General features: G+C 43.9%; 1 protein-coding gene across 1 annotated transcript in view; it reads right to left on the reverse strand.

The window, feature by feature from the left end:
- Positions 1–2,022: 2,022 nt before the first annotated feature.
- Positions 2,023–27,447, reverse strand: part of kcnh8 (potassium voltage-gated channel, subfamily H (eag-related), member 8) — a 48,075-nt gene continuing 22,650 nt past the window's right edge. Inside the window, exons 7-16 of the mRNA XM_035183047.1 lie at positions 24,987–25,191; positions 21,937–22,146; positions 18,655–18,854; positions 16,687–16,936; positions 13,109–13,323; positions 12,159–12,197; positions 10,760–11,040; positions 10,007–10,122; positions 9,660–9,739; positions 2,023–3,236 (exon numbers count right to left, since the gene is read on the reverse strand). Of these exons, the coding sequence (XP_035038938.1) occupies positions 2,673–3,236; positions 9,660–9,739; positions 10,007–10,122; positions 10,760–11,040; positions 12,159–12,197; positions 13,109–13,323; positions 16,687–16,936; positions 18,655–18,854; positions 21,937–22,146; positions 24,987–25,191 (2,160 nt within the window). The 3' untranslated portion in view covers positions 2,023–2,672. The remainder of the gene's footprint in view (positions 3,237–9,659; positions 9,740–10,006; positions 10,123–10,759; positions 11,041–12,158; positions 12,198–13,108; positions 13,324–16,686; positions 16,937–18,654; positions 18,855–21,936; positions 22,147–24,986; positions 25,192–27,447) is intronic.

The raw sequence follows: 27,447 nt of genomic DNA on the forward strand, positions 1-27,447 counted from the left end.
GCAGCTGCCTGGACCTCTATGACAGATGCGTCGGTGTGATCCTCCGCATGCTTACTCAGTTTTCATCCCCCGGCCACGTCACCAATGGGACATGACGACAGCCGCACTTTCACCTCAGATGAAGCATAGCAGCAGCCAAACAAAAGACACACACCCACACGAGAGCGTGCACGCAACAAATACACACTGCTATTATAAACAGAGTGTGTACAAGCCACGCTCTCTCATGACAGAGATCTGCAGATATTAAACGTGTATGCTTTTAGTTTTTTGGGGGGGGGTAGGACATGAATATACAATAATAATGTTGGGTTAGGGGGGAATATTTGAATATTTGAGTTCAGGAACAACTTAGTCACTCGACGTATCGGTTTCAAATCAGTCACATGAATATGAGGTTGTCTCCTGATGCATTGTCATGACAACAATGATACCCAATGTGCATGCCTGTGGAACAACTAAACATGAATTAATAATTATTAAACAACATTGTCTTCGTTATGAGTCATTATGATTATAATGCTAAATTGTAATTTACTTTTGAGATCTGGGAAAATTTTCGGGGTCAAAAATGAAATTTGCCATTTTTGTTGTTTATGAACAAACACCTGCAAAGCTGACTTGAATGGCACACCACTGCCAACAGTCCCGTCAGATTCAATCACCAAATCTCACACACTCATAGATATCAGTCCCCTAAATGTGCTTGATATCTTTAATCAAGATCCATGAAATTAAGATAATTGAAAATAGATCTTCAGATTTAAATTGACCAAAAAAAAATGTTTTCAGAATCAAGAAATTTGAAATTTGAGACAAAATTGCAAGGAAAGTGTGTTATCGTGTCAAATTATCCACTGACTAACAAAATACAATACCTGAGTATAAATGTATTGTAGTTGTTTTGTATTGTTGGAAAAACAGGTTGTCTGGATGACATGAACCCTGAACCCCTCCGGCACGAATGTGTCTGTGAACAAAAACAACAGGTCGGCACGTAACAGTCATATTTGTTGTTTATTAGCATAACATGTCGTCTTTGTATCTAATAAATATCAAAATGTCGAGGGAAAGAGAAGTTTGATTACAGTACATTCCATTTGCAGAGGAGCAGAGTCCAACCTACGTGAATTCAAAAGAGAACAGTAGATCTGTGGGTCCGGGAGTCGTGACCTTTGTCCTGGTTCAGGATTGCATCGGTGAACACCACGGCCACGACCTCAGGAACAACAGCATCATTTACTGCCACCCCCGCACTCTTGCATTTGTTGAGGTAAAAAAATACATCTTTACTATTGATACATTCATAGAAATATAAAAGCATCTTCATTTCCTTATTGTGCTTTTATGTGGGGATATTGCCTTTGCTCTGAACAGCCGAGAAAATGGATCTCAGCAGCTGGTAACCCAGGGTGACGATCAGGGGAAACGGGCCTGCGTTGTGAATTGTGAAACCAATTTCTTATTGGTGGTTTACTCCAGGCCACATCGCAACATGGGGCGACTACGCTGCTCCTAAAATTACCCAGTTGTTTAAACGTAGCCTGCGTCCAATAAATATGCATCAGTAAATGCAGGATTCAGTCGCTAAAAGGGCGAACTGTGTTTTCCTCTAAATAGGTAAGATAAATGGCAAGCTGGATTTCCACAGGGGTGACATGCAGCATGTTAATGTGTGTCTACAGGCACTACTTCAAAAGGCTCGGAAAGGCATGCAGAGAGAAGGAGGGAGAAGGAGGGAGGGAGGGAGGGAGGAGAGAGAGAGAGAGAGAGAGAGAGAGAGAGAGAGAGAGAGAGAGAGAGAGAGAGAGAGAGGTATGGACGGAGAGAGACGGTGGAAAAAGAAGCAGTCCCCGTGCTCAGTGTGACAGACGACAGCAGGGGCTTCGCTGCCCGAGGCGTAACATGCCCCCACTCACCCCCACCCCCTACCACTTCCATAACACACATCTTCCACCCACCCACACCCCCTCCACCCCTCTTTCCTGAGGGCCAGTGGTAAAGAGCACAATACGTCCCATCTCTCTCCTCACACCATCCTGCGCCGCCAGTACAACCAGCCGCAACCAGCCATGCATTGATCCACGCGATCCAGTGCATCAGGTTGAGTGAGCAAGGAGAGATGGGTTAAAAGGAGATGAAATGGCAAGGATAAGGGGGTTGGGGGTGGGAGGCTGTTAACTGCCCCCTCCCCTCCTTGTTTCCAAACGCCATCATCCAGGATGCTTTCTCCTGCTCCTGGACAACCAACTCGACCTTACACCATCTCTAGCCAGGAGCAAGAAATGAGAGGACAGAAAGAACTCTCTCCACCGTGCCCCCCAGTCCTCCATTATGGCATGTTGCTCTCTTGAGGAGCCTCAAGGTGGCGGGGGGGGGAGGCAGGGGGTTGGAAGTGAGCTGCACCCAGATACCCTCAGCTCCGCAGCAGAACCAACACCCCTATATCCCGTCTAACAATACAACGTTTCTATAAAAGGTAAAGCTAACACACCTAATCCTTCTGTACTTGTTTTCATGCAACTGGATTTTTAAAGACGTGCCTTTAAAACAAAAGGAATCTGAGTTGCATCCCTGCAAATGTCCTGCAGTGATGTGAGGGGGACCCCAGTTGATCAGTTCAGGAACTTATCATAGAAAGTGTCTCCTGCAGAGTCCAACATCGAGGGCTGCTACAAACCCCTGGTGGGCTTGTGATAGCCCCCCTCTAGTCCAGTTTGAGGAGAACACCCAGCGCTCTGATGAGGGCCCTCATCTCCTCCGTCCTGCAGAGGCGGCCTGTGCACCCTTGACCTGATGGAGCCGCAAGCTCCATCTCTGTGGTGGGAAATCTCCGGCGAGCTGAGGGAGGAGGAAGGCATGTGAGGCTGCAACTGAAGGATTGACGAGATGGGGGTCGCAGGCGGAGTTGAGCTGGGGATGGCCGAGTACTCCAGCTGGAGATCCTGGGGTCTGTGCACGAGGGAGTCCATGTGGCACATCACACTGTGTTGGTGGGGCATTGTGAGCGGAGAGGAAGGCAGGGACAGGGGCGTGTCTGTCCACATGGAGGCAGTCTGAGGGGGTGAAGGGTGAGGATGGTGAGGATGGGGCAGGTATGCGCACTGTGTCGGCAAGCGGTGCGACAGGCAGGCGACTGAAGGTGGTGGCACTGATGACATGAGGGTCTCCATGAGATGAGCCATTCTCTTCATGACTTGTCCAAGGTCGGCCACTTCCTTCCCCAGGGAGCTCACCTGCAGACGGAAACACAAAGTATCAGTAACTTTAAAGAGGAAAAAATGCCTCAACATGGAGGATGTGTGGCATAAAAGTCCCAATTCAGGCACACAAGAAAAATAAAAGACATATAATATGGGTTAACACCCATATTTGAACACACACCAATAAGTTCCACACAATGTACTTAGTGTTGGTTCACATTAGACAACAAGGGGGTGTTTTACCAAATGAAGCATTACACACTAACCCCTAAATCCACACATCTTGGTATATCACATGCAGACAGCTGTCTATTATGTGTCTACATGAAACGACCATGTGTTAAAACAACAGTCAACAGGCCTGCTGCTGTTCCTCTTGTTCACTGTCGACATGAAATTATTTCTTTCTAACGTTATTCAAGTGGAACAGATGGAAAGTGGTTGAAAATTCCACGGTTCTCTTTCTATGCAAAAACATATTCAAACGTTTCTGTTCAGTGAATTTGAGGCCTCACAGAGATTCAGCAGGACATATGTATATTCTGCTGCTCCTCCATTCTGCGTGACAAAGTGTCCTTGGGCAAAACACTGAACACCTGTGGATGCACTGGATCATTGTGTGTGTGAATGGGTGAATGGAAAAACTGTACTGTAAAGCACTTTGAGTGGTTTAAGACTAGTGAATCAAGTCTATAGAGAAGTGCGATATAAATTCCGAACATTTACCATATAATACAAACTGCTGAATCATATTAACTTCAGATGGATTCTCAATTTGGAACAATGGATGTTGATTTAACCACATAACTTGAGAAGGAAATATTGCTAAGGGATCTCTTCAATGATTTTACACAAACACACACGAGTGTGTTAAGCCCTTCCGTGGCTCCAGATGAAGCATTGTGAAAAAACGGTTGGGTCTGAAGACTCAGAACTCTGTAGCACAACCCTTTCTTTTTCTGAGCTACATTAGCTGTTGAAGCTCTGTATGTGCCGTGCTTCATTTGAAATATACAACAAAATGTTACAGGAGGGCAGTATGTGTACAGGAGGAATTATAGCAGCAAGCAAAATCTGATTCAGTGATGAAAACTGTGAAAATTATTGCAAGCTATGCTCCACCTGACAGTAATATTTATGATTATGATGTCTATTGGGGTTGAAGTTAAGTCCCTCGTCCAGGCCTGGGTGTCTTCCAGCTCTGGGACTGAGGATTCTAAAGGCCCCTCGTTGCTTGAGGCACAGTTTGACTCTGACACCATCTCCTGCATTCAAATCAATGTCCTCTATGTGCTCAGGGCAAAATTATGATGGTGAGAGAATGGGGGGGGGTCTCCTTCACTATAGACTGTCAATGTAAGCTTTACTATATTAATTAAAATAATATAACAATATGGAATGAATGAACCAATGCATTTGGAGTTTTGAAAGGTTGTGTCCCTCCCTCCTATGTCTCCCAGTGTTTTGTTCCACAGCTTGTTCCAGCTCTGGACTCTGCACACATGAGCCCTGGTGGAGTAATCTGTGGCTGACCTCCAGTAAGTACTGGAAAGAGGTTATAAAGGATGTGTCAGACTTTGTTTTTCCTCTTTTCCACTACCACTCTTTATAATAAAACACATTTACAATTGTAACCAGGCTGTATTCAGTCTGTTCCATTATCTTGTGGTTGAACCTTGTGCGTTAAGCTATTGGTTCTGGGCCATGTTATAAAACACATATGTGCATAGAGACAAGAGGTCTATCCATGTTTAAAAGTCATCATGTCTTATTAAATTTTAAATCTATTAAAATATTATTATAAAATTTAAATAATAAGTAAGTTACTTCACACGTCACAGCATTCTGAGCTTCTACACATGTGTGTGTGTATATATAAATATGTGTGTGTGTGTGTGTGTGTGTGTGTGTGTGTGTGTGTGTGTGTGTGTGTGTGTGTGTGTGTGTGTGTGTGTGTGTGTGTGTGTGTGTGTGTGTATTTGTCAGCCAACCAGGTCAGTTAAAATTGCAGGGCAGAGAAAAACTGTCCTCCGCCCACTTTTCTGAGCACCGAAACACCAATTAAGTATAAAGACCCCAGTAATACTGAAGGCAATTTAATAACATCTTCATAAGAAAGCAATGAATGAAGTGTTTCATAATGGTGCCATTAGGGAAAAGCAGCTTTTCAAAAGCTGCACAAAGAGCAGAGCTGGGCACAGAGCGGCAGGTAAGAAAACATACGAACCTGCTGGCACAACTCACAGGATATTTACTTATCAGTCACCAATTATCAATTATCCCGTTTCTGCAGGTTTGAATGAGTTAAATAAAGGATCTTTTTCAGAGCTTTATATGACCATAATAAATTTAATTCGAGACCTATTTCATGTACGACATATGAAGGAATATCAGAGTGCCAGAATTTCCCCCACAAATGAGGTGAGTTAGCCGAGCAGAGAATAAGGACACAGTTCCTCGCCACAGGAAGCCAATGTTTTTTTTTGCTTCCTTGCTTGCACAGATTGGAGGTGAAGGTTCGCCACTGATACATTTGCATATGTGAGACCGGGGGCCTAATCCTCCAAACACCAGGATATCTTTCAAACTACGGGCACAGACAGGAGGTATCCACCGTCTTTACCACAGACGAGCAGAGATACATTCTGTCCAGGGTATTCGTAGACTGAGTTATCAGCTCCAGGTTTGTCTTGTTTGTAGTTGTATTGCAGCGTGCTGATATCTAATATCGTTGAGAAGAGACACGGAGACATTACAAACAATGCATGTCGGCAAAATATTTCACTTTATAAAGAAAAGGCGAGAAAAGTAGAGTTTAATGAACGTGAACATAATAATGACAAACCTAAGTATACGTTATATTTTAATAAACTTTAAACTAGGGCTTAAATTCAATGCTTTAATTTCAGACTTTTTAAGACCCAGCAGAAACCCTGTAATTAGGATTGCAATATCCTGTCTATGCCCACAACTCTCAACATGGAGTGGCAGTTGTGTAGTTGTCCTTTCTGGTGATGTAATAAAGACAAACTTTCTAGGAAAACACTTCACCAGGAACAAAAAGGCCCGGGTTATACAATACAGTACATCACTACGAATTTGGTATTTTCAGGTCAGACAAAATTTTGGGTCACAGTGTACTTGCCCCCCCCCCCCGCTTGCTGTTTAGCATGTAATATCATGCTGCTATAATTGGTCATTACACTGATAAGGGGATGAGGGGGGGGGCGTCTGGTGATCAGTGGCACTCTGCATGTGGCGTGTCCACAGAGGGCACGGCCGTGGAGCCCTGCCAACGTGCCATATGCTTCTGCCAGTCAGGGCAGTGGTGACCATTCATCCCATATCACTGCTGCTGGATGCACATCCGCCCTCAGCAGGACACACAGCTCCAGGTGGGATCAAGTCCCGTCGCTGCGTGATCGTGTCGGGAGGTGATCACTGTTTTTGTTCATTATATTATTAACCGGAGCCCAATATTATAAAGTCAGAGCACAGCATGAGATCCGCCGCTGGATTCAAATATATATATATAAACTAAATCATGTGATCTCCGCAGCGGATATAATACTTTACTTCCTGTCTCTGCCAGCAGAATTAGTTGCTGTTGTGAACGCGTCAGAGCAGAGAAGCCCCCCCCCACTGGGTTGTGCATGTGTGAAAGGCAAACTGCTGCAACTACAGCTTAAGTAAATCACCAATGGTTTGGCAGGTGAGAAGGAGAGGCTGGGAACAGGGGTAGGGCAGGAGTACTGACCTCACCTGTGCCTGTGATATGTGCAGAACTTGAATAAAATTATTTTAAAAATAGGACAAATTGGAGAAACGTACATGTAATTTTACTTTGTGTAACGTTGATCTTTCGTACAGAGTCCTGATCAGTAGTTCTAGGTGAGCAAAATGTTCTCTCGCCTCTTTCTCCCTTCCCCGAGGGACTGATAAAAGCCTGGATGTAAACTCTGGCTCTGATAAAAATAGAGAAGCTGAGAGCGACAGGACAGTCCAATCCGACACCCTGTCAACAGGATTCCAGTACTCACACCTCAGAGGGGACCATCGCACAAAACAGCAGCACAACCCACCGCAGCCACAGGTACACTGTGTCATTAATAAGCACAGTGAATAATGCAGGGATATTCCGATTTTTCATTTGCTTCGTACATTATTCCGTAATTTTTACCGTCAGCCCCCTCAGAAAATGTCTGGACTGGCTCTAGATGCACAGGATGAAGCTGCTGGTATCTAGGATATTTTGGCGTCATTTCTGCATAGCGGGAAGAAGTGGAGTCACGTCGTCCATATTTATATACAGTCTATCGGGAGAACATGCAAATTCCAAATAGATAGGCCCTTATCGAACAAGGGTTCAAACCCAGGACCTTCTCACTCTGAGGCAACAGTAACCACTGCACCACTGTGTCGCCCAGCATCAAACAGCACAGCAACTAAATTAGCAACTAACTTTGTTGTGGAGCTTTAGCTACTTAACAGCTGCATATTTCACTCGGGAGACCAAAAAAGAGCGGAAAGAGACCAAACTGCGGCCAAAAAACATGACCCCAAATGTTTGATAATGTTATAAAATAATTAATAAAATTAATAAACTGTTTGCTAACACATTTATAACAACATTTATAACAAATAATGACAGTATGTCAGTGTTGTGTGAACAGGTTGTTCAACCTTTCCAAAAGGTTCAAAAACACACTGTTTCAAGTACAAAGTATATACAGTTTGTATAATAATGATTATACTCAGCTTGTAGTATTTGGTTTTGCTGATCACTCTTCATTTACTGAAGTCGGTCACCACCGCTGTGCTTGGATGTGTGTGTGTATGTTTCATTCTCAAGTGTGTCTGTTGTTTTGTTTCTTTAGCGTCTTCTCATAATTATAAGAGCAATTACTCTGAACATTCAGCAAATGGTTCCATCGGTCCAGCTCTCCCGTGTAATGGTGCATTATGATTTCCATGACACGGTGCAGACGTCGCCATGTTAAGGCCTCACTTCAGTCCTGTTGATGCATTATTCATCTCCCACTAGAATAAACCCTTTCACACGCACAGACGTCACCTCAGAGTCAAAGGTGAGAGATCACAGGCCGCAGCTTCGTTGCTGCGTTCACACAATTTGAGATTCATTAATATTTATCCGCTTCTGTGTGGTTCTGGACAGAATCAGCACAGAAATGACGTTTTCGGTTCAAAGGGCTTCACCTCTGAACGACTGAAATTCATGTTTTTCTGTTTAGAGGTGCAGTCGCCTACGAGCTGAGACAGAGAAAGTGAGAACTGCACAGCTTGTTTTTAAACGGTAGGTCTCAAGAGTGTTGTGGAATATTAGGGCCACGTTGAAGAAAAGAAAATCAGGATTTCGAGAGTAAAGTTGTAACTTTAGGCTACGTGTCATTTTAGAGGAGGAATATCATGAGATCACACATATTTGAAGGAAATTGCCTCTTGAGTGGGGGAGGACATGTTTTGTAGTGGGTAACTGGAAGGTTGTCATTGGTTACGAATGGGTGTGAGTGAAAATCTGGCAAACATGGGTTGTAATGCTTCTTTTTTCCATTTATTCTTGTAACATTAATAGTTTCTTCTCAATTATGACTTAATTCTCATAATATTAGGACTTTATTTTATTAATGCTACAATTTTATTCTGCAATTTCAGAGGTTCTTTTTCTCCAACATGGTCCTAATACTCTGTAATACAAGCGACTCTTGACCTTTGATTTTAAAAAGTGTCCTATTGTTGTTAGTTACTGTTGCTATCGGCCTATTCTGCATTGCACTACATGAAACCAACGACTATAAATAACTTACCGACAGCAAATGTCAACGCAAATTAAATTAAATTTACGAGTTTTCATTAACAATTAATAATTTTCACACATGTTAGGTGCTAGCGTTCATGTGCCAGGTTACATACAATGTCCTCATTTGTCAGTTGTGCATGTGATCGTGGGGAGCAGATAGGGTTTAACCCCCCCCCTCTTCATCTCCTATGGTGATCGGAGTGGATGGATGCAAGTCAGGATTAACAATCTACAGGACCCCGCTGAGAGACTTCCTGTCAAACAGCGGTCACCCACGGAGACGGAGAAAGGCCAGCGAGGCCAGCGTTTATAACCGTGAAGGTGTCGTGCCACCATCTTTCACACTCCTCTTTTTATCCTTTCCCTTTCTTTGCCCTTTGTGACATCCGCCTTTTCTCCTCTTCCTCCCTGCATTGCTCTTGTCTCGTCGCTCTTTTTTATGAACATCCTACAGACTGGGGCTCAGTGGGAGATATAATAAATAAGAAACACTGGACTGAGCATACATATTCATTTTTTTCTTGGTTCATTACTTCTCTCAATCCTATCACCGACATGCTGACATGGCCATGTGTGCGAGCCCACCTGTCCGTCTCTCTCCCATCACACACAAACCACAGACACACAGTTCGTTCTACCTGCTGGTCAAGATGTCGCAGTTGCCCCCTGGTCTCTTCGGCTTTTGCTGCTAATTCTGCCGTGCTGATCTGCAGCATATCTGTGACACAAATTAACGCGTTACAAATCACTTCCAGGGCTTCGAACAAGAAGTACAAATTTGCACCCAGCAGTTATTGCATGGAGGCAGCTGATAAATCTTCTGAGCATCCACAGAAAATGCAAAATTCCATAAATCATGCTCGATGTACAACAGCTCTGCAAGGCTCAGGATGTGAACATTTCTCACTATGCAGGATTTGGCAGGTTGGAGGTAAATGTGTCATATTTGAGAGGTAAACTGCTGTGTGGTGTTGGATGGGAGGACCTGTGGCAGACGCTGAGGCACTGGTTGGTTCACTGACAGGACCGCCTTGGGTGGTGGAGAAGGAGAAGGCCAGGGAGCTCTCGGTGCCCTCACTGTCTTCTGTACCGTCCAAAATCCTGGAACAGGAAGAAAAGATTACGTTTTTATTATTGGATCCTCTATGAACAACATTGAAATATAATATATTGGTAATTTTTACACTACATGTGTGACAAAATAAATCCACCATCCATTGCAGCACAGCTTATGAATTAGCACATTGAATTTAGTTTGTTTAATCCGTGCAAAAAAAAAAAAAGAAAGTAGTTGTTGGCCCCTTTTACCGGTCTTCGACTTGAATGACGCATTTTCACTTCCTCCCACTATCCAGTAATGAAAGTATTTTTACAAATATATTTACATTTTTTATATTTGTTTATTGTCCAATTTATTCATTTCCTCCCTCTACAGATGAAGCGACTTGGTCATGTGATCTGTGTGGCCAGTGGAGTAAGGTTTGGCCAATCTGAGACCCTCCTAGCTGAACCCTGATCCGTTACTGAGCACAAAGAAACTCTAACCTCTGTTTCACTGCCACTAAGTTTAGTAAAGTAAACAACGAGAGGTCACACAAATATTGTTTCTCACTTTTGTCTCAGACCAAGTTTTGCACGACAGGCTCTGTGCAGAAGAAATGACCAAAATAGACACAGCGGCGCAGGGAGACACAGGCCTACACAGGTAGACAGACAAATCAATGGTGATCGAACTAACCTGGGGCTGAGGTTGGAAGGGTCTAAAGTGGTCAAAGTAATTTCCTGGATCTTCGTCCGTGAGCTCCTGGAGCTCTGTACCGTGGTCCTCTGGCTGGGTCCGCTCAGCAGAGACCTGGCACTGGCGTCCCTGAGGTTCACGGCTCGATTCTGCTCCGATGAAGGAGACACAGATGGGGCCCTGTCTTCCTCCTCATCCTCCTCATCGTCTTCGTGTTCCTCCTGAGCCTCGATGATGGACGGATAACCCTGCACCACTTGGCCGTTCCTTCTCACCCCTGACTGGAAAATGCGAGAGAAATTTCAGGACATTTTCAAACGTGGCATTGGAGTGCGGAGAACTTTTGCAGGTTATATAACTATGAAAAAAAAGCAGAGAGCTGGCATGGAATTAAAATCTATTCATGTTGAGTTGAGTCATCTGAAGAATCAGCCTTGATGATGTCAATGGAAATTTGCTTGAATGCGACTTTTTCAAAAATAAAATAAAAAATCTCTGTATGTCGTCAAATGTTGCTCTTCTCCTTTTTTTTCCTGATTCCTCTAAAGATGCTGAAGCTGTTTTTGTTCAATCATGACCCTGGAACAAACAGAGGAACGATTAATACATATATATATATATATATGCACTGATGACTTGTAAATGTAAGGAGCACAACACTCGGCTGGATTTAAGAGCGATGGCGTGGACCAAAAAGCCCCGGGCTGCAAATGTAACCTGCAGAAAAATAAACAAAATGAGTGAACTCTGACACGTGTCCTCATTTGTCAAAGGTCTGCACTTGTGCTAAATTGCTGTGAAGCTGATCAGCTGCAGGATTAGGATACAATGAGGTAATGGGTGATATAAGGTTGACAATAAGCTATTGATCTGTGGCCTCTGAACCCCAGTTCACTCGAAGGGAAATAAAACCAGCGTGTGGTTAATGGCTCCGCTCAGCTTGATCGATTTTGCTGTAAAATACCTGACTACAGTTTATTTTATTTTTGTAGATTCTCAACAATGAAAGGACACGGAGCATTTCATCGCCCCTCTGTTCTGGTTTGGCCGTGATTTAATGATTGTCAACTCATTCCTGTGCAGCATTGATCTCTCCCCTGCTTCAACCTGCCTACCAAAGGGAAAAAAAACTCTCTTTATCAGTGTCATTAAGTGTAAAAGAGGGATTGAGTCCATTATCAGTAGAAAAATGTATCTGCGGTTATTTGAGTTCAGTTTTATGGAGGGCTGATTAAAAGGTTGTGTGGAGTCTTTTGGGTAAATGGTGCAAAGTGGCACACTTTGCCTTTAGATTGTAAATCGTCAATCTCTGTGTGTGTGTGTGTGTGTGTGTGTGTGTGTGTGTGTGTGTGTGTGTGTGTGTGTGTGTGTGTGTGTGAGAGAAAGTGTGGCTTGTTACCTGAGGATCCAGAGCTGTTGTGGACAGTCTAACCTTAACCTGGAGGAGAGCCACAGAGGAAACAGTAAACGATCTGCGGGAGCGAGAGCAATGCGAGATGTGGCCTTTCTTTCCTAAGTTTTAATTTACAGAGGAGCCATTTCACAAAGCTCAGCAGTAAATAACACTCTGAAGTGGCTAAAAGAAAATTGCATGATTGTATGGCTTGGGGTGATGCAATGCTGCAAATAATTCACCTTAATACGGACAACAGTAATGTCCAAAAGACAATTTCAACATCTCAGCCACAAACACACCCTGAGCTGCTACCTTCCCTTTGTCTTCATCCCAACTCCACTCAGACCGGTGGTTTGGGCTGCTCCTCTGCACATTAGTGTCACCTTAAAGCCCTGCGGCAGGTAGTGTGTGTGTGTGTGGGTGTGTGTGTGTGTGTAAGTGGGGCAGTGGTGTTTGAGCAGGAGAGGCAGAAACACCTGACTGTAATTACGGCAGCAGAGCTCCTCTGAGTGCCATGGCTATTTTTTGCTTTCATTCTCTCTTTCTATCACTCACACAAACACACACACACACACACACACACACACACACACACACACACACACACACACACACACACACACACACACACACACACACACACACACACACACACACACACACACACACACACACACTTACACACAGTTATTGCAAGTTATAACTGATGCAAGGAGGAGAATCGTGGGGGAAATGATATAAAAAAAATGTTTGCATTGAGTATGATTCTAGATGTACAAATTCATGCAAACACACCCGGTTAATTTTAGGGTTTTGGCTACTTTGAGACGTCTTGTGTAAATCTCTCCACTTACACAGTATCAGTCTGCACAGCGGAGCTCAAACATCCAAATCTACCACAAAGAGACATTTTTAAGTGGACGGGGAGTTTAAAATGACTGAGATGGACTTACGTGTGTCTCGTGTCCCTCCCTCAGGTTGTACGTGAGGTCCTGCTGGATGTCCTGGACGAAGTGGTGGGAGTACTCAGGGTAAAGGTCCAACACCTCATACAGGCCCCTCAGGTTAATACACTGCAGGTCACAGTAGGTCAGAGCTTTCACGTCCGCGTTGGTTTTTATCACCCGGTCGTCTAAGGACACGTTCGCCCCGATCAGGTCACCTTTACCTGCACAGAGACAGAGGGAGATATATATATATATATATATATATATGTGCAGAGGAGGTGAGAAACAGCATCACAGCATAATGTTTACATGCTGGTGAGAGGGGTTGAAGTTGTCGACCCTGGTGAGTCTGTGATGCAAACTGCGAAGCATCAAATCTTCCATTTACTGAGTAGTCTGAGAGGGAGTGCTCAGTTTGGAGTGAGGGGGAGAGTTGGAGCAGTGTAGTGTTCAGGCAGTTGGACGGCCACCTGTCTGTTCAACACCACTTTTAAGGCCTCATGTCGGGAGACATCTGAGCTGCTGATGTGTCTGTGAGTTACACTGAATGAAGTTTTTTAATGACAGGAGGGAAACTTGTCCATTGATCCAATCAGAGCGGGTAGCTAACATTAAACCCCGCCTCCTCTAGATCAAAGCTCAGCGACAGCGTCCCTGGTGAAGAAAAAACCTGAGATGGATGGGTCCATGGCCACAGTCATGATGATGTTGTCTACCATTGCATTAGGGAATATACACTCGGGGTGTACTTTTACTTTAGTTCAATAGGTATATTTAAAATAAGTATAATTAAAAGCGAGTACTTACGTTTACTTAAGTAGAACTGTTTATGTGTCACTTTTACTTGACCATATTATCTATTTATTTGTACGTACACTTTTTTCCTCCCATCTTTAATCAGCCTGTGTAATATTAAAGCAGTGGGGGGCGAAAATGATGAAAATGAACCCTGTTAAAGACATCGCAAGCAACACACCCACAACAGGGGAAGGGTCATCATCACTACACCTGGCATCCCATTGGAGAAGACAAAAGCTGGAGCATAGGAAATCCAAGCACAAGCAGGGTGTATTTGAGTGCAAGTGCAGAATTATGAGTGAAAGCATCACAAAATCCGAACGTGAAATCCAGACCTCGCTCTTATAGGGAAAAATCTCCACATAATTTAGGCCTTTTGCTGACTGTGTCTGCTCATCTACTTCTTACACCACACATCACAACACAGAACAAGACCAGGCTGCTGGAAATAAACACAACGGACACCATCCCGTTTCTACATTAACAATAACGTCTCGTGCTAATTAACCGCTAACACTTGCCAGGTGACAAATAAAACGTTAAAGAGCACGACTGCTCGTCTGTGAACGCATCGGCCACAAAGTGAGGAAGATGTGACAGGTGGAAGTGACATGTGAGAGAAGAAAGTTTTAAGAGACGAAGAGATTTGTACTGTTCACAGTCTGAGATGATTATTTATGAAACATAATTTGTCTTTGTGTTAATACATTGTTAGTGATGCGGCTGTGACGGCTGCTTCCTGTTTTCCTGATACAGCACGGGGGCGGAGTTCCCCCGTTAGCGTTAATGCCCCTAAAGCTGTGATCAAACATTCATGGTCATTGTGAACGCTGCTCAATTAACGCTGATGAAGCACCAGTCGTGACCGTTGTTACTCTGTTTCTCTCAGTCCACTCCCCCTGCTCATTATGTCACTAATTTCTTCTCACCCTCCCTCCCTCTTTCTGTTTCCTCCATTTTCCCCTTCTTTCTTCCTGTTTTCCTCCCTCTTTCTTCCTTTGTTGACTCTCCTTCATTCCCTTCTTTTTGATTTCTGTCCTCTCTTAGGTTCCTACTCCCTGTTTTCGTTCATTCATTCTTTTCCAACTCCATTCCTTCATTCCTTTTTTATTTAAATTTGTTCCCGTCCTTTCCTTCCCATTCTTTGGTGTTTCCCTCTCTTTTCTCACCCCATTACCTCCCTGTTCTCTATTTCCTTCTTGCTATTTATTCCTCCATATTTTTCCTCTTCCCTTCCTTCCTTCCTTCCTTCCCCTTGTTCTTCTGAATTTTGTTTCCCTTCCTTTTATTCGGTCATTGCTTCTGTCCTTCCTTTTCATCTTTAACTTTTCCTACTCCATTTTTCCATTCCCTTTCTTCTACTCTCCATGTCATTCTTCTTTCACTCCTTTCTTCAAGTTTATCTTCCTGCCTTCACGTCTCCACCTTTTCCTCCTTTCTCTCCTTCCACATTTACTTGCTTCTTATTGCTACTTCTGCTTTTCTCCCCACTTCTCCCTCTATCTTCCGTTCACTCCTTCACTCCTGTGCTTCTGCATCTGTTTGATTTCTTTCAGATATCCCACTACACACATCCCGTCTTCCTCCTATCTGTCCGTCAACCAAACCTTCTCTTCAACCTCTCAGTCTCTCGCCCGTCTGCCGCGCTCCCACTCTGCCACTCTCTATTATGTGGCACTGATCCGTCACTACACACTGGTGTCGTGACAGGGAAGAAGAGGATCGAGGGAGAGGGACGCGCATGGAAAGAGAAATGGATCGAGAGAAGCTGTTCTCTCCTTCAGTCAGACACTGTCAGCCTGACCTTCTGCACAGTCAGCAGACGAGCACAGAGACAATGCTTGGCGCCTTTTAAGCCTACACACCCACGCACGCACACATGCATACACACAGTATTTTGTGCACAGGTAACAGTTCCAGCTACTTGATACAAACGTGCATCAAAACACACAAACTTTCTTCAGAAGGAGCATTAGCATTGAGGTGCTGACAGACAACAGGTAGACACACGCACACAGATACACAAACACACACACAAAGATTTGAAGTACCACACACAGAGACAAAGTCATGGATGTTGTTTCAAATTCAGATCTTTACCTTGCTTTCTCATATTGACTCACACTCTATCCTGGCACGCACGCACGCACGCACGCACGCACGCACGCACGCACGCACGCACGCACACACGCACGCACGCACGCACACACACACACACACACACACACACACACACACACACACACACACACACACACACACACACATGGCAGATGTGTGGTTGGGAAGACAGCAAGACTGAGGCCTGTTTCCATCTTGTTTCAGATAAATTTTGCACACAGGGACGTGAACGATATAAATTTTGCTCACTAACTTTTAAAATGAATGAGCTTCATATTTTTATTAAAGGGGGGGGGGGATAATATATTATATCACCCAACTTCAATCAAAGCTGTGAAAATAAGGAGCCCACCTCCCTCACTTTGTCTGCAGAGTCATAGATACGTTCTTACAGCGAGAACATATTGTTGAAAAAATGGCATCTAACCGGAGTTGATTTTATGGAAGTTAATTATTAATAATAACAATGGGCTCTGAGGATGAGCGGTGGCCTTTAAGACACCGTAAAGCTTCTTCCTCTAAACAATGAGCTCATTTACCGGCCACAGCTTTATCACAATGAGCCACCTGGAGCTGTATTATGAAGCGTTCATAGTAAAACTATAACGGTGGCATTATAAGTGGCAAACCCATGACTAAACCCTGTCGCCTTCCCTTCATCGTACCCAGGATGGCCAGCACCATGCCGTCCTTCAGCACCTCCATGGAACCCGAGCAGACTAAGAAGATGGCCTGGAGAGCGTCGCCCTGACGGAGGAGGTACTCTCCCGGAGCGCAGAAGGAGGTCTTGATGTGCAGGGACAGGGAGCGCAGGCAGCCGCGGCTGGCGGAGGCAAACAGCGACAGCTCCAGGATCTCCTTGTTAAGGTGCATGGTGATGTCGGACCGCAGCTCGTCCGGGAAGTCCTTCAGTAACTGTGGAGCAGATGAGAGAGGGGGTGAGGCAGGAAATGAGATGGAGGGAACTTGATTTAATTTCCATTCGGCCAATAAATAAAATAACATGATGTGTCAACGTAAATTTGAATGTCTCTAAGAAGGCTCAGGGGTTAAAGCAGTCGTCCTTTAACCAGAAGGTCAGTGGTTCGATCCCAGTCTTCCCTAGTCCGCATGCCGAAGTTTCCTTGGGCAAGATACTGAACCCCAAATGGCACTTTCTCATAGAGCAAGTGCTGCACATAGATGCACTGTATGAATGTGTGTGTGAACCTATTTACCATTTACATCCATACTATAACGTTTTTGTTTGAAACATCAATTTCAAACTAAAACAATTTCTGTCCACACAAGTATTTTAGCTGCGTATCAGTTTTAAGCCCCGTCCATACTATCAAGCCTAAAAAAGGAAATATCTCATGACCACTCACGGTCACTGGGCATGTGCCTGCCTGTGTGAACAGGAAGCTTTTTGGTTGTTAGTCGCAGAAATGTTCCAGATTACTCCAATAACAGCTTGTCAACTACACACATGAGTCAATGTATCATCACTTCTAGCAAAGATAACAGGAAGCGAAATGTACGTCATGACCGAAAAGACCCAAACAGCAAGCGGTTGTGTGTATGTCAGCGTTTCCACTCATCTTACATCTCCGTTTCTGCCCGTCCAGACTAAAACTTTGCCCAGGAGTCAAACTGAATCATGGCCAGCAGTGTTTCCAAGCTTCTGTGTTTTAGCGGCTCTAAAACTTTTAGATGGGTAAAAAAAAAAAAAATAGCATGAATGTAGCCCTAGTGTAGATATTAACTAAATGATGGTCCCTCCGAAGAAACATCTACCTAAAGTGAACAAAGACATTATAAACTGTGCACAACACATGCAACCAAACTCAATCTGGAAAATCACTTTCACTGTTTAGAAGAACAAAAAAAATATCAAAGCCCCACATGCCATTTATCCGTCTCCTTGTCAGGACAAAGATCTGGAGCTCACCGTCGCACTGAGTCGATCAATGAGTCATCAGAGCCAGGCTGACTTTAATCAACAGGCCCATCTATTATTCATCTGTCTGGGATTCATCACCATCATGGTTCCATCTAAGCGCTGGTCGGGGCTCTGACAGCTGTCTCGCAGGCATCCACAGCCTGGAGGGACGAGCTGCTATTAGACTACTGACTGACTGGCTTCCCTGGGCTTGTTAAGAAGAAGGTGCCGCTCACCCTCCTGCTCTGCCTGTGTTTTCTCTCAGCTATTCTCACACCACTTTGGCAAATTGAGCTCCATCTCTGCCTTTTTTGGTTTATTTTAACCTGCAATAAATGTCACCACAACATAAACAGAAATTCCAGGACAAACATGTCATACGTGTCATACATAGATTCTTTGTGTCCTTGTGACATTGTAATAATCATGTAATCGTGTCGTATCGATCATATTATCGCTCCGATGATGAGTTTAAATGTGCCCGATGAGTGAGAAGTGAGAAGTAGGCGATCTTTCGAATGAAATTGATCTCTGTGTGTGCTGAGCTGCCGAGTGTCAAAATAACCTAAGTGAAAAAGGACAATAAGGGTTTTATACAGCAAGGGGCCACTTTCCCCATGTGGTCTCAGACTTTTGGATGTGCTTGTGGTGTGTGGAGGCACAAAAACACTTAGATTGCGCACATTTTTTCTTCCTCTTCTTGTTATTATACCTCATTACAGTCGATGCCGTTGTTGACCGACCAGGTTGTCTGAAAATACTCCAACATTCGCTGCTTGAGGCTCTGCGGCAGATGATGGACGCGTATAAAGTCCTTGAGGTCTTTGGTTCTGGTGTGATACTGAGACCAGCGCGAGTACATCCTCTGGATGATGGCCGTCACGTTACCGAAGACCAAGGCGTGCATCAGCGCTGCGGGCGAGAGGAGGAAGAGGAGGAGTGAGGAAGGGATGAGGGAGCGTTAGACAGAGATGATGGGACATAACCATGAATGAAAGAGAATTTGTCCAGACAAGAAAACACAATAGAAAAAGCATTTGGATGATGTTTTAATGGCAGAGGATGTCACCAGCAGATTCATATATTTTGTATCTCACTGTAAACAGAAAGCAGGTCGAAATTAATGTGATGACTAGGACCATTGCCAAGGAGGCCATTTGTTTTCATTTGTTAGTAGCAGAATTTTGCAAAAACTACCAGAAGGATTACTTTTTTTTTCAAATCCTTTAACATTGTGAGATAGGACATTTTTCATAATCTTCCTTGATTCCTGTGTTATGAACGTAGCCACATTGCTGTGTTTAAACAAAAATACAATTTCAACAGGAAAAAGGAAAGCTCCCACTGACTTTCACTGACTGATTATTCTGACTGATTAAATCCCTGCAGCACTGACAAAGAGCTCTGTAGTGAAAACCACAAACGTGAATATGATGAAGCATAAGTCTTATTCAAGCTGTCAATTCATGTGAGCAAAAAAACTGAGAAATAAAACAGTCCACAAGCAAATACTATATTTACATTCATGTCTCGCTTCTCCGTACCTCCCAAACAGGAACACTGGTGTCAGGACTGAGAGGAGGAGATTTGATTGGAATGCACAGATACCTGCCCTTTATACGCCCACACAGATAATGCATTCCCCTAATCTCGTTCTGCCGTGTCGCACAAACGTGCCGAACACAGAATTCACGTCCCCTGTGACCATCGTGTACGCTGACTCCTGTTTTCCGACGCTGACACCTTTCAGTCACTGCATTTAAAAGCTGTTTCCAAACCTCTATTTCAATCTAATATTTCTTCTCTGTACCGTACGGCAGGGTAAAGGGTGCTTTGCTGTTGAAGTAATCCTAATAAGGCAATAATCCAATTCCTTCCACAAACTCACCGGATTTGACCTGTGTTCTGCTATTAATACGAACAGGTGCTGGGTGTTTGTTTTCATTTTGCGTTTAACACACGAGGGACAGAATGGATGTGTGTGTGTGTTTGCAAGCGTGCGTTTGTGTGGGACTGCGTCTGGCCCCGGGCAATCAGGGACATTTAACGTTGAGCCGAACCCGCATGAGAGCTGTCCACAGGGGAAACCCTGCCTCAGTGACCTCTCTTCATCCCCAAAAAACACCCCTAGTGTGACAATCAAGATTAAACCTGATCAGAGCATCCTGCAAGGACAGTTTGATCGACATTATACTTGCGACTGGATTATAATGAAACTGTGTGCATGTTAAAATGTTCATGTTTTCTTTGAAAACTCTGAATTGACTATAAATATGGCAGAAAAGTCATATTTTCAGAAAGAGGAATGCATATACACTACCGTTCAAAAGTTTGGGGTCACTTAGAAATGTCCTTATTTTTCAAAGAAAAGCACTGTTTTTTTCAATGAAGATAACATTAAATTAATCAGAAATACACTCTATACATTGTTAATGTGGTAAATGACTATTCTAGGTGGAAACGTCTGGTTTTTAATGAAATATCTACATAGGTGTATAGAGGCCCATTTCCAGCAACTATCACTCCAGTGTTCTAATGGTACATTGTGTTTGCTAATCGCCTTAGAAGACTAATGGATGATTAGAAAACCCTTGAAAACCCTTGTGCAATTATGTTAGCACAGCTGAAAACTGTTTTGCTGGTGAGAGAAGCTATAAAACTGGCCTTCCTTTGAGCTAGTTGAGTATCTGGAGCATCACATTTGTGGGTTCGATTATACTCTCAAAATGGCCAGAAAAGAGAACTTTCATCTGAAACTCGCCAGTCTATTCTTGTTCTTAGAAATGAAGGCTATTCCATGCGAGAAATTGCGAAGAAACTGAAAATTTCCTACAACGGTGTGTACTACTCCCTTCAGAGAACAGCACAAACGGGCTCTAACCAGAGTAGAAAGAGAAGTGGGAGGCCCTGGTGCACAACTCAGCAAGAAGACAAGTATATTAGAGTCTCTAGTTTGAGATAATAGACGCCTCACAGGTCCTCAACTGGCAGCTTCTTTAAATGGTACCCGCAAAACGCCAGTGTCAACGTCTACAGTGAAGAGGCGACTCGGGATGCTGGCCTTCTAGGCAGAGTGGCAAAGAAAAAGCCATATCTGAGACTGGCCAATAAAAAGAAAAGATTGATATGGGCAAAGAACACAGACATTGGACAGAGGAAGATTGGAAAAAGTGTTATGGACAGACGAATCAAAGTTTGAGGTGTTTGGATCACACAGAAGAACATTTGTGAGACGCAGAACAGGTGAAAAGATGCTGGAAGAGTGCCTGACGCCATCTGTCAAGCATGGTGGAGGTAATGTGATGGTCTGGGGCTGCTTTGGTGCTGGTAAAGTGGGAGATTTGTACAAGGTAAAAGGGATTTTAAATAAGGAAGGCTATCACTCCATTTTGCAACGCCATGCCCTACCCTGTGGACAGCGCTTGATTGGAGCCAATTTCCTCCTACAACAGGACAATGACCCAAAGCACACCTCCAAATTATGCAAGAACTATTTAGGGAAGAAGCAGGCAGCTGGTATGCTGTCTGTAATGGAGTGGCCAGCGCAGTCACCAGATCTCAACCCCATTGAGCTGTTGTGGGAGCAGCTTGACCGTATGGTACGCAAGAAGTGCCCATCAAGCCAATCCAACTTGTGGGAGGTGCTTCAGGAAGCGTGGGGTGAAATTTCTACAGATTACCTCAACAAATTAACAGCTAGAATGCCAAAGGTCTGCAATGCTGTAATTGCTGCAAATGGAGCATTCTTTGACGAAGCAAAGTTTGAAGAACAAAATTAATATTTCAAATAAAATCATTATTTCTAACCTTGTCAATGTCTTGACTATATTTTCTATTCATTTTGCAACTCATTTGATAAATAAAAGTGTGAGTTTTCATGGAAAACACGAAATTGTCTGGGTGACCCCAAACTTTTGAACGGTAGTGTGATATTGCCAAGCATGTAATCCACAAAATCAGATTACATACATGTGATCCCTGTGTGTCTGTGTACCTCCTATAAGCATCACACAAATGGAGAATATCTTTTCGGCGTCTGTGTTGGCCGACACGTTGCCGAAGCCCACGCTGGTCAGGCTGCTCAGGGTGAAGTACAGCGAGGCGATGTAGACGCTCCGGATCGGCGGCCCGCTGCCGGTCCCGTTGACGTCTCCGATGGCGAAGTACGGGGACTCGAGACGCTTCCCCAGCTCGTGCAGCCACCCTGGGTTTCAAATCGTAAGAGTGGGGATAGTAATGAAATTAGTACCAAATTACCACCAAAATGCATTAACCTATCTGTTCTGAGGAGGATCTACAGTCGTTATTAAAATAATATTCACACCATTAGAATATTGAAACATTCTTTATTTTAAAGGTATTTGCTATTACCACCATTAACACGTCGCGTGATTGCACAGACGCTTAAATACAAAGAGCTTCAGTTACGTCAGACCGTGCAGTGAAGTATGTCGATACAGAAAAACAGCACCAGGCTCTGGAAACTGCATTAAGCAGCGGTCCCCTCCATGCCACAGCAAGAACAATGGATGTTACAGTAGGAACTGATCCTGTGCCTGGGAACCAGAACTGATCTCTGGTCAGTACAGTGTGAAGACATGCAGCTGATCCCAGGAGAGTCTCTCGCAGACACTGATGAATGGTAATTGGATGGAGGCCCCTCATAGCTGCACGACTTCAGCATCAGAAACACATAATTAGGACACAACACATTAATCCTGTCTTCCGTATACCGACTGTTATTTTATTTTATGACACTGAAATGCAGTAATTGGTGCAGGAGAAATCTGCATCGTTCTCGTGACCCCAGTCGATGCTGACCCAGAAGCAGTTATGAAGTCGCACAGGGCCGAGGTAACGGCGAGTGCCGCGGCTCATCGATACTGACCAGAGATCAGCCCCGGGGGCCTCATTATATAAGGGACCTGGAGGCTGAGGGGATGCCTGAGGGGCTCCATCACATACTACGAGAAGATTCACGATATTCGCCAACTCTCACACACACACACACACACACACACACACACACACACACACACACACACACACACACCCTGGAACAGTCGTTCGTGTCACATTTCCCCTGCTAAATGCATTTCTTAACAACAGACACAGGAATCAATAAATTGACTAGGAAATCATAAACTTCAATAAGCTGATAAAACACGCCGTTCACTGTAACATTAAGAGAGCCAGACAAACATGCAGAAGTGCCCGTAGCGTGCAGACACCCACTCATTTACATGACAGCACGATGAGGCTGTAACCCTGCACCTGCATGTTGGTGTCTTTTCACTATGAGCATCGTCATATCACTGCAGAGCTCGAACACCAAACAACGCATCACTACTCGTCTTTTAAGTGCTTCGTTAATGCTAGACAGTTTTTAATCTTGGTGAATGCATATATATATATATATATATGTAGGTCGACACTGCAGCTTTCACACATCGGGCATTGCTGATTTGGAAATAAAGAGCAATGAAGTCTCACTGTACCACGAAACTGAAAAGTCTTTGGTCCTCCGTAAAATATATGTGGGAATTATTTGATCAGAAAAATTATTTCTTCATCAAAACGTGGTGATCAATAAAGAATTGAACATTCTACTATTACTGCTACGAGCCACTATTTCAGTCCAGTGTTTCCTTTCTATTGATTCGGTGCAAAGCTGCAGAACTGCTCCCTCGGCTAGAAAAATGAAAATGAAATGACTTCATCCTGCTTCGCTGCTCAACACATACAAAACACATGCTATCAAAAAAAAAAAAAAATACACAAAGAATCACATTAGCATCAACAGCACAACTGAACCGAACTGCAAGTAGTCTCACCCAAACACCCACTATCATACAGTTCCAGGTCCACGATTGGTTCCACTGCCCACATTCCATTAGCACCTTGAAACAAAGTTGACAACGACCAGCTGCGGACACACTTCACACGCCACTCAACTCTCTCCACAGCAGCAGGTAGGAGTCATGTTCTCCTCATTTGGATTCACACTTTTGTTGTATCTCCTTTAGGACTGAAGCTTTCACTCCATTGAACACGTCATGTGTGGCTGACACACGCTTTTAGGTTTAATTCTTCTTTTTTCTATAAAGAGAACATGGTACTATTTTCCTTGTCATTATTAGGATTATTATAACTTGTTTATTTATCCCAAAGGGAGACTTGTCTGTCCACAGACGTGTTTTATCTCCATTTGGTACACTGAGCAGGTGCTGGTGTAAACAGGAAGCAGATTGTCTTCTCTGCAGCTGATTTAATATTTAGAGAAAACACAAACGAGAAAAAACCATAGTAAAAAGTAATAGCAGGGATTTCTTTTCTTGGAAAGACAAAGTGTTGGAACTGTTTCGGACAGTAATTGTATACGACAATTTGTATTCACCACTGGTAGTGAAGTCGTGACTGAGTAAGTACCAATCGGGAAGCAAATGTGTCTTTGTTTCTCAGTTTTTTTAAATAAAACGTGGTGAAGCTGTTTCCAAACTTCTCTGTTTTAGGCCCTCAAGTTGTGGGGATGCCAGGTGAAAATGTAGCAGTAGTGACATATTTTCAAACTAAAACCTAGTTGTGTGGATGTAGCCTCTGCATGTTGGCCCTGCAATATGTTCGCGACCTGTCCAGGATGTACTCCGCCTCTCGATCTAATGGCTCCAGCTCCCACCATGACCCTTAAAGGATAAGCACTATAGATAATGGATGGATAAATTCAACAATCTCCTGGGAGTTTTATTTGCTGAATCTCCGCCGTGTTTTAAAGTGTCATGTTTTGTTATGATTCATGCTAACAAAGCCAAAAGGAAATCACAAAAATGCTTTATGCTTGAGGAAAGTACACACACACCTTAATCATATTTAAATCCCTTAGTAACACTGATCCAAGCTGAAGATGCGCCACCTGCATTTGGTCGAGGGCCCAGTAGCACCCCCAGTGGGCTGAAAAGGAATGGTGCCATCATGAACAGCAAGGGAATTGGAAGGTGGTTTTTGGATTTGAGAGCAACACTTGGCATCCCAACTCCCTGCACTCACCGATATCCCAGTTGTAGGTGTTGGCCTCCATCTCCATCTTGCCGATGATGTACCAGATGCAGGCCATCCAGTGGGCCAGCAGGGCGAACATGGACATCAGCAGGGTGAGGACCACCGTGCTGTGCTGCGAGTAGCGGTCCATCTTCTGGAGCAGCCGCAGCAGGCGGAGCAGACGCACCGTTTTCAACAGGTGGACCACAGACACCTACGAGGACAGGGACGCAAGGTGAGATTTATTATTAGGATTCAGGTAAAATAAAGGGCATCTCCTCATGCGTTGGAACGACATTGGAACTGTCCTCATGCACAAAAACACACACCAATGTCATCACTGTAGACAACTGCATCTCCGCAAAGGCAACACGTTTCATCCCTCCTTATATCACAACAACATAAACCAGCTTTTTATTTTGTCAGACAGGCAGGAACTGAGGATCAGACTGCGCTTGTCTCTCTTCTTTAGACGATAAATCTCATGGAAGGACTTAATAGACGCACACATTCTAAAACACAGCCCCGCGTCAAGTGACGAAAAGCTCTTGACCATGCGTCAGGTTCTGTCTGACATTACGGGCCACTCCACAGCTCTTGTATTGTATAATTACACATGCTCTTGAACACATTGACAGTATGATCTATATTTATGAATATTTCCTGATGAAGGATCCTTGAATATAAAACTGCCAATTAGAGCAATCAGGCGTTTGCCGGCAGGTGTTTGTTTTGTCGTTTTTCTAATCCTCACCATCGCCGTACAGTATTTCCCTGTAGCTTCCTTTATATGTCGTCTTCTCTCACGTTGTCTTTTGTACTTTCACTCTGTCAGTCCATGACAAACTTAACTACTACTGCTACAGCCCTTGACCTCCCTTTACTGACGTACACACACAGACACACCTTTGTACTTCTATCTTAGTGAGGACACTCATTGACATAATACATTCCCTAGCCCCTTACCCTAACCTTAACCATCCAAATGAAATGCCTAACCCTTATCCTAACCATAGCCCTGAAACCAAGTCTTAATCCTCAACAGCCCATTGATAAAGTAAAGACCGGTCAAAATGTCCTCACTCTGTAGGGTATATGCTTAAAATGGTCCAGGAACACACACACAAACAGTTATGTCCCCGTTCACGCATTTGACGCACTTGTATGCTATAGATGTGAATGTCATCCATCATGCACCTGCTCCTCAGGCAACAATCATTTGGGACTTGTATCCCCATAGGCAATACACACACGTACACACACACACACACACACAGGCATGCAAGCACACACTAGATGTTATTTAGAGGGATGTAGGACAAGGTATTTTGTTACCTTTCAATGAGGATGTATGGTGTGTGTGCATTTGTGTAGTGTGTGTGTGTGTGTGTGTGTGTGTGTGTGTGTGTGTGTGTGTGTGTGTGTGTGTGTGTGTGTGTAGGGGTCTGACTGTTGGGGAATGGGTGGAGACTGAGAAAGTGGGACATAAATTCCATAGAAAAGGCTACAGTATATGTACTAACTTAAATAAATAGACTGGGGAAGAGAGAGGATGTGGGACATAAGCAACAAACAAATGATTTGACAAAAGAGAGTGACAAGATCAGTGTGTAAAGTAAAAGGAGGAGGTGTGTGTGTGTGTGGACTCTGCTTATCAGAGCTGCTCCTGCATGTGTCTCCAGTATGTTTTATGCTGGCCCTTCCACCCTCTCGCTGTGAGAAATAGAGAACTGGTGCAAGCACTAGTGATAATGAAGCCTCCTACTGAGCCTTGGGGAGAAGCTCCATCTCCTCTCCATCATCTATCACCACCCCACATCCCACCTATGGAGAGAGGAGGCAGCGCCGCAGCCCATTCTCCTCCAGCGGCAGCAGCAGCAGTAAGCAACATAATGTACCAAACAATGCACACACAGCGCATGCCACTTCCTCCCTTTAAATGTTGTCTCCTTCTTCCACTCCCATCTCACCCCTGCCATTCACATTTTCATTTCCTCTGGTCGTCGGGTGTGAAATTTACATTTAGCCGCCTGATTGCTTACTTTCCCTCTTCTTCTTTTTTTTAAGGCAGCTTTTGTGCACGCAAGACTGTAACTTTCCAGGAATCCTCATTATTTCTCCCCCTGCAGCCACGACTTCAGCCCTACAAGCCAATCGCACCAGCATGACCGGCCCGTTTATTTGTATTCATTTTATTGACGCAGCGGTATCAGGCCAATGAGCATGAATAATGTTGGTCCCCAGTAGCACCCAGGGCTCCAGGCCCAGGAAACATAGTGAATCAGGAGTTTTAATAATAAATGTAGCAGTTGAGTTCAGCAAAATGTACATACTATCAGTAAATTAGATGTGCAGTGATAGACAGTGACTTAAAAACTACTTTAACATCAGGAACAAAACACAGAATTAACGTTTGTGTTTTGGTTTGTCTCTAACCCATTTAATACATTTTGTCAAAATATTTGTTCGG

Source organism: Hippoglossus stenolepis, chromosome 17, assembly GCF_022539355.2.
Source record: "Hippoglossus stenolepis isolate QCI-W04-F060 chromosome 17, HSTE1.2, whole genome shotgun sequence".
NCBI classification, from domain to species: domain Eukaryota; kingdom Metazoa; phylum Chordata; class Actinopteri; order Pleuronectiformes; family Pleuronectidae; genus Hippoglossus; species Hippoglossus stenolepis.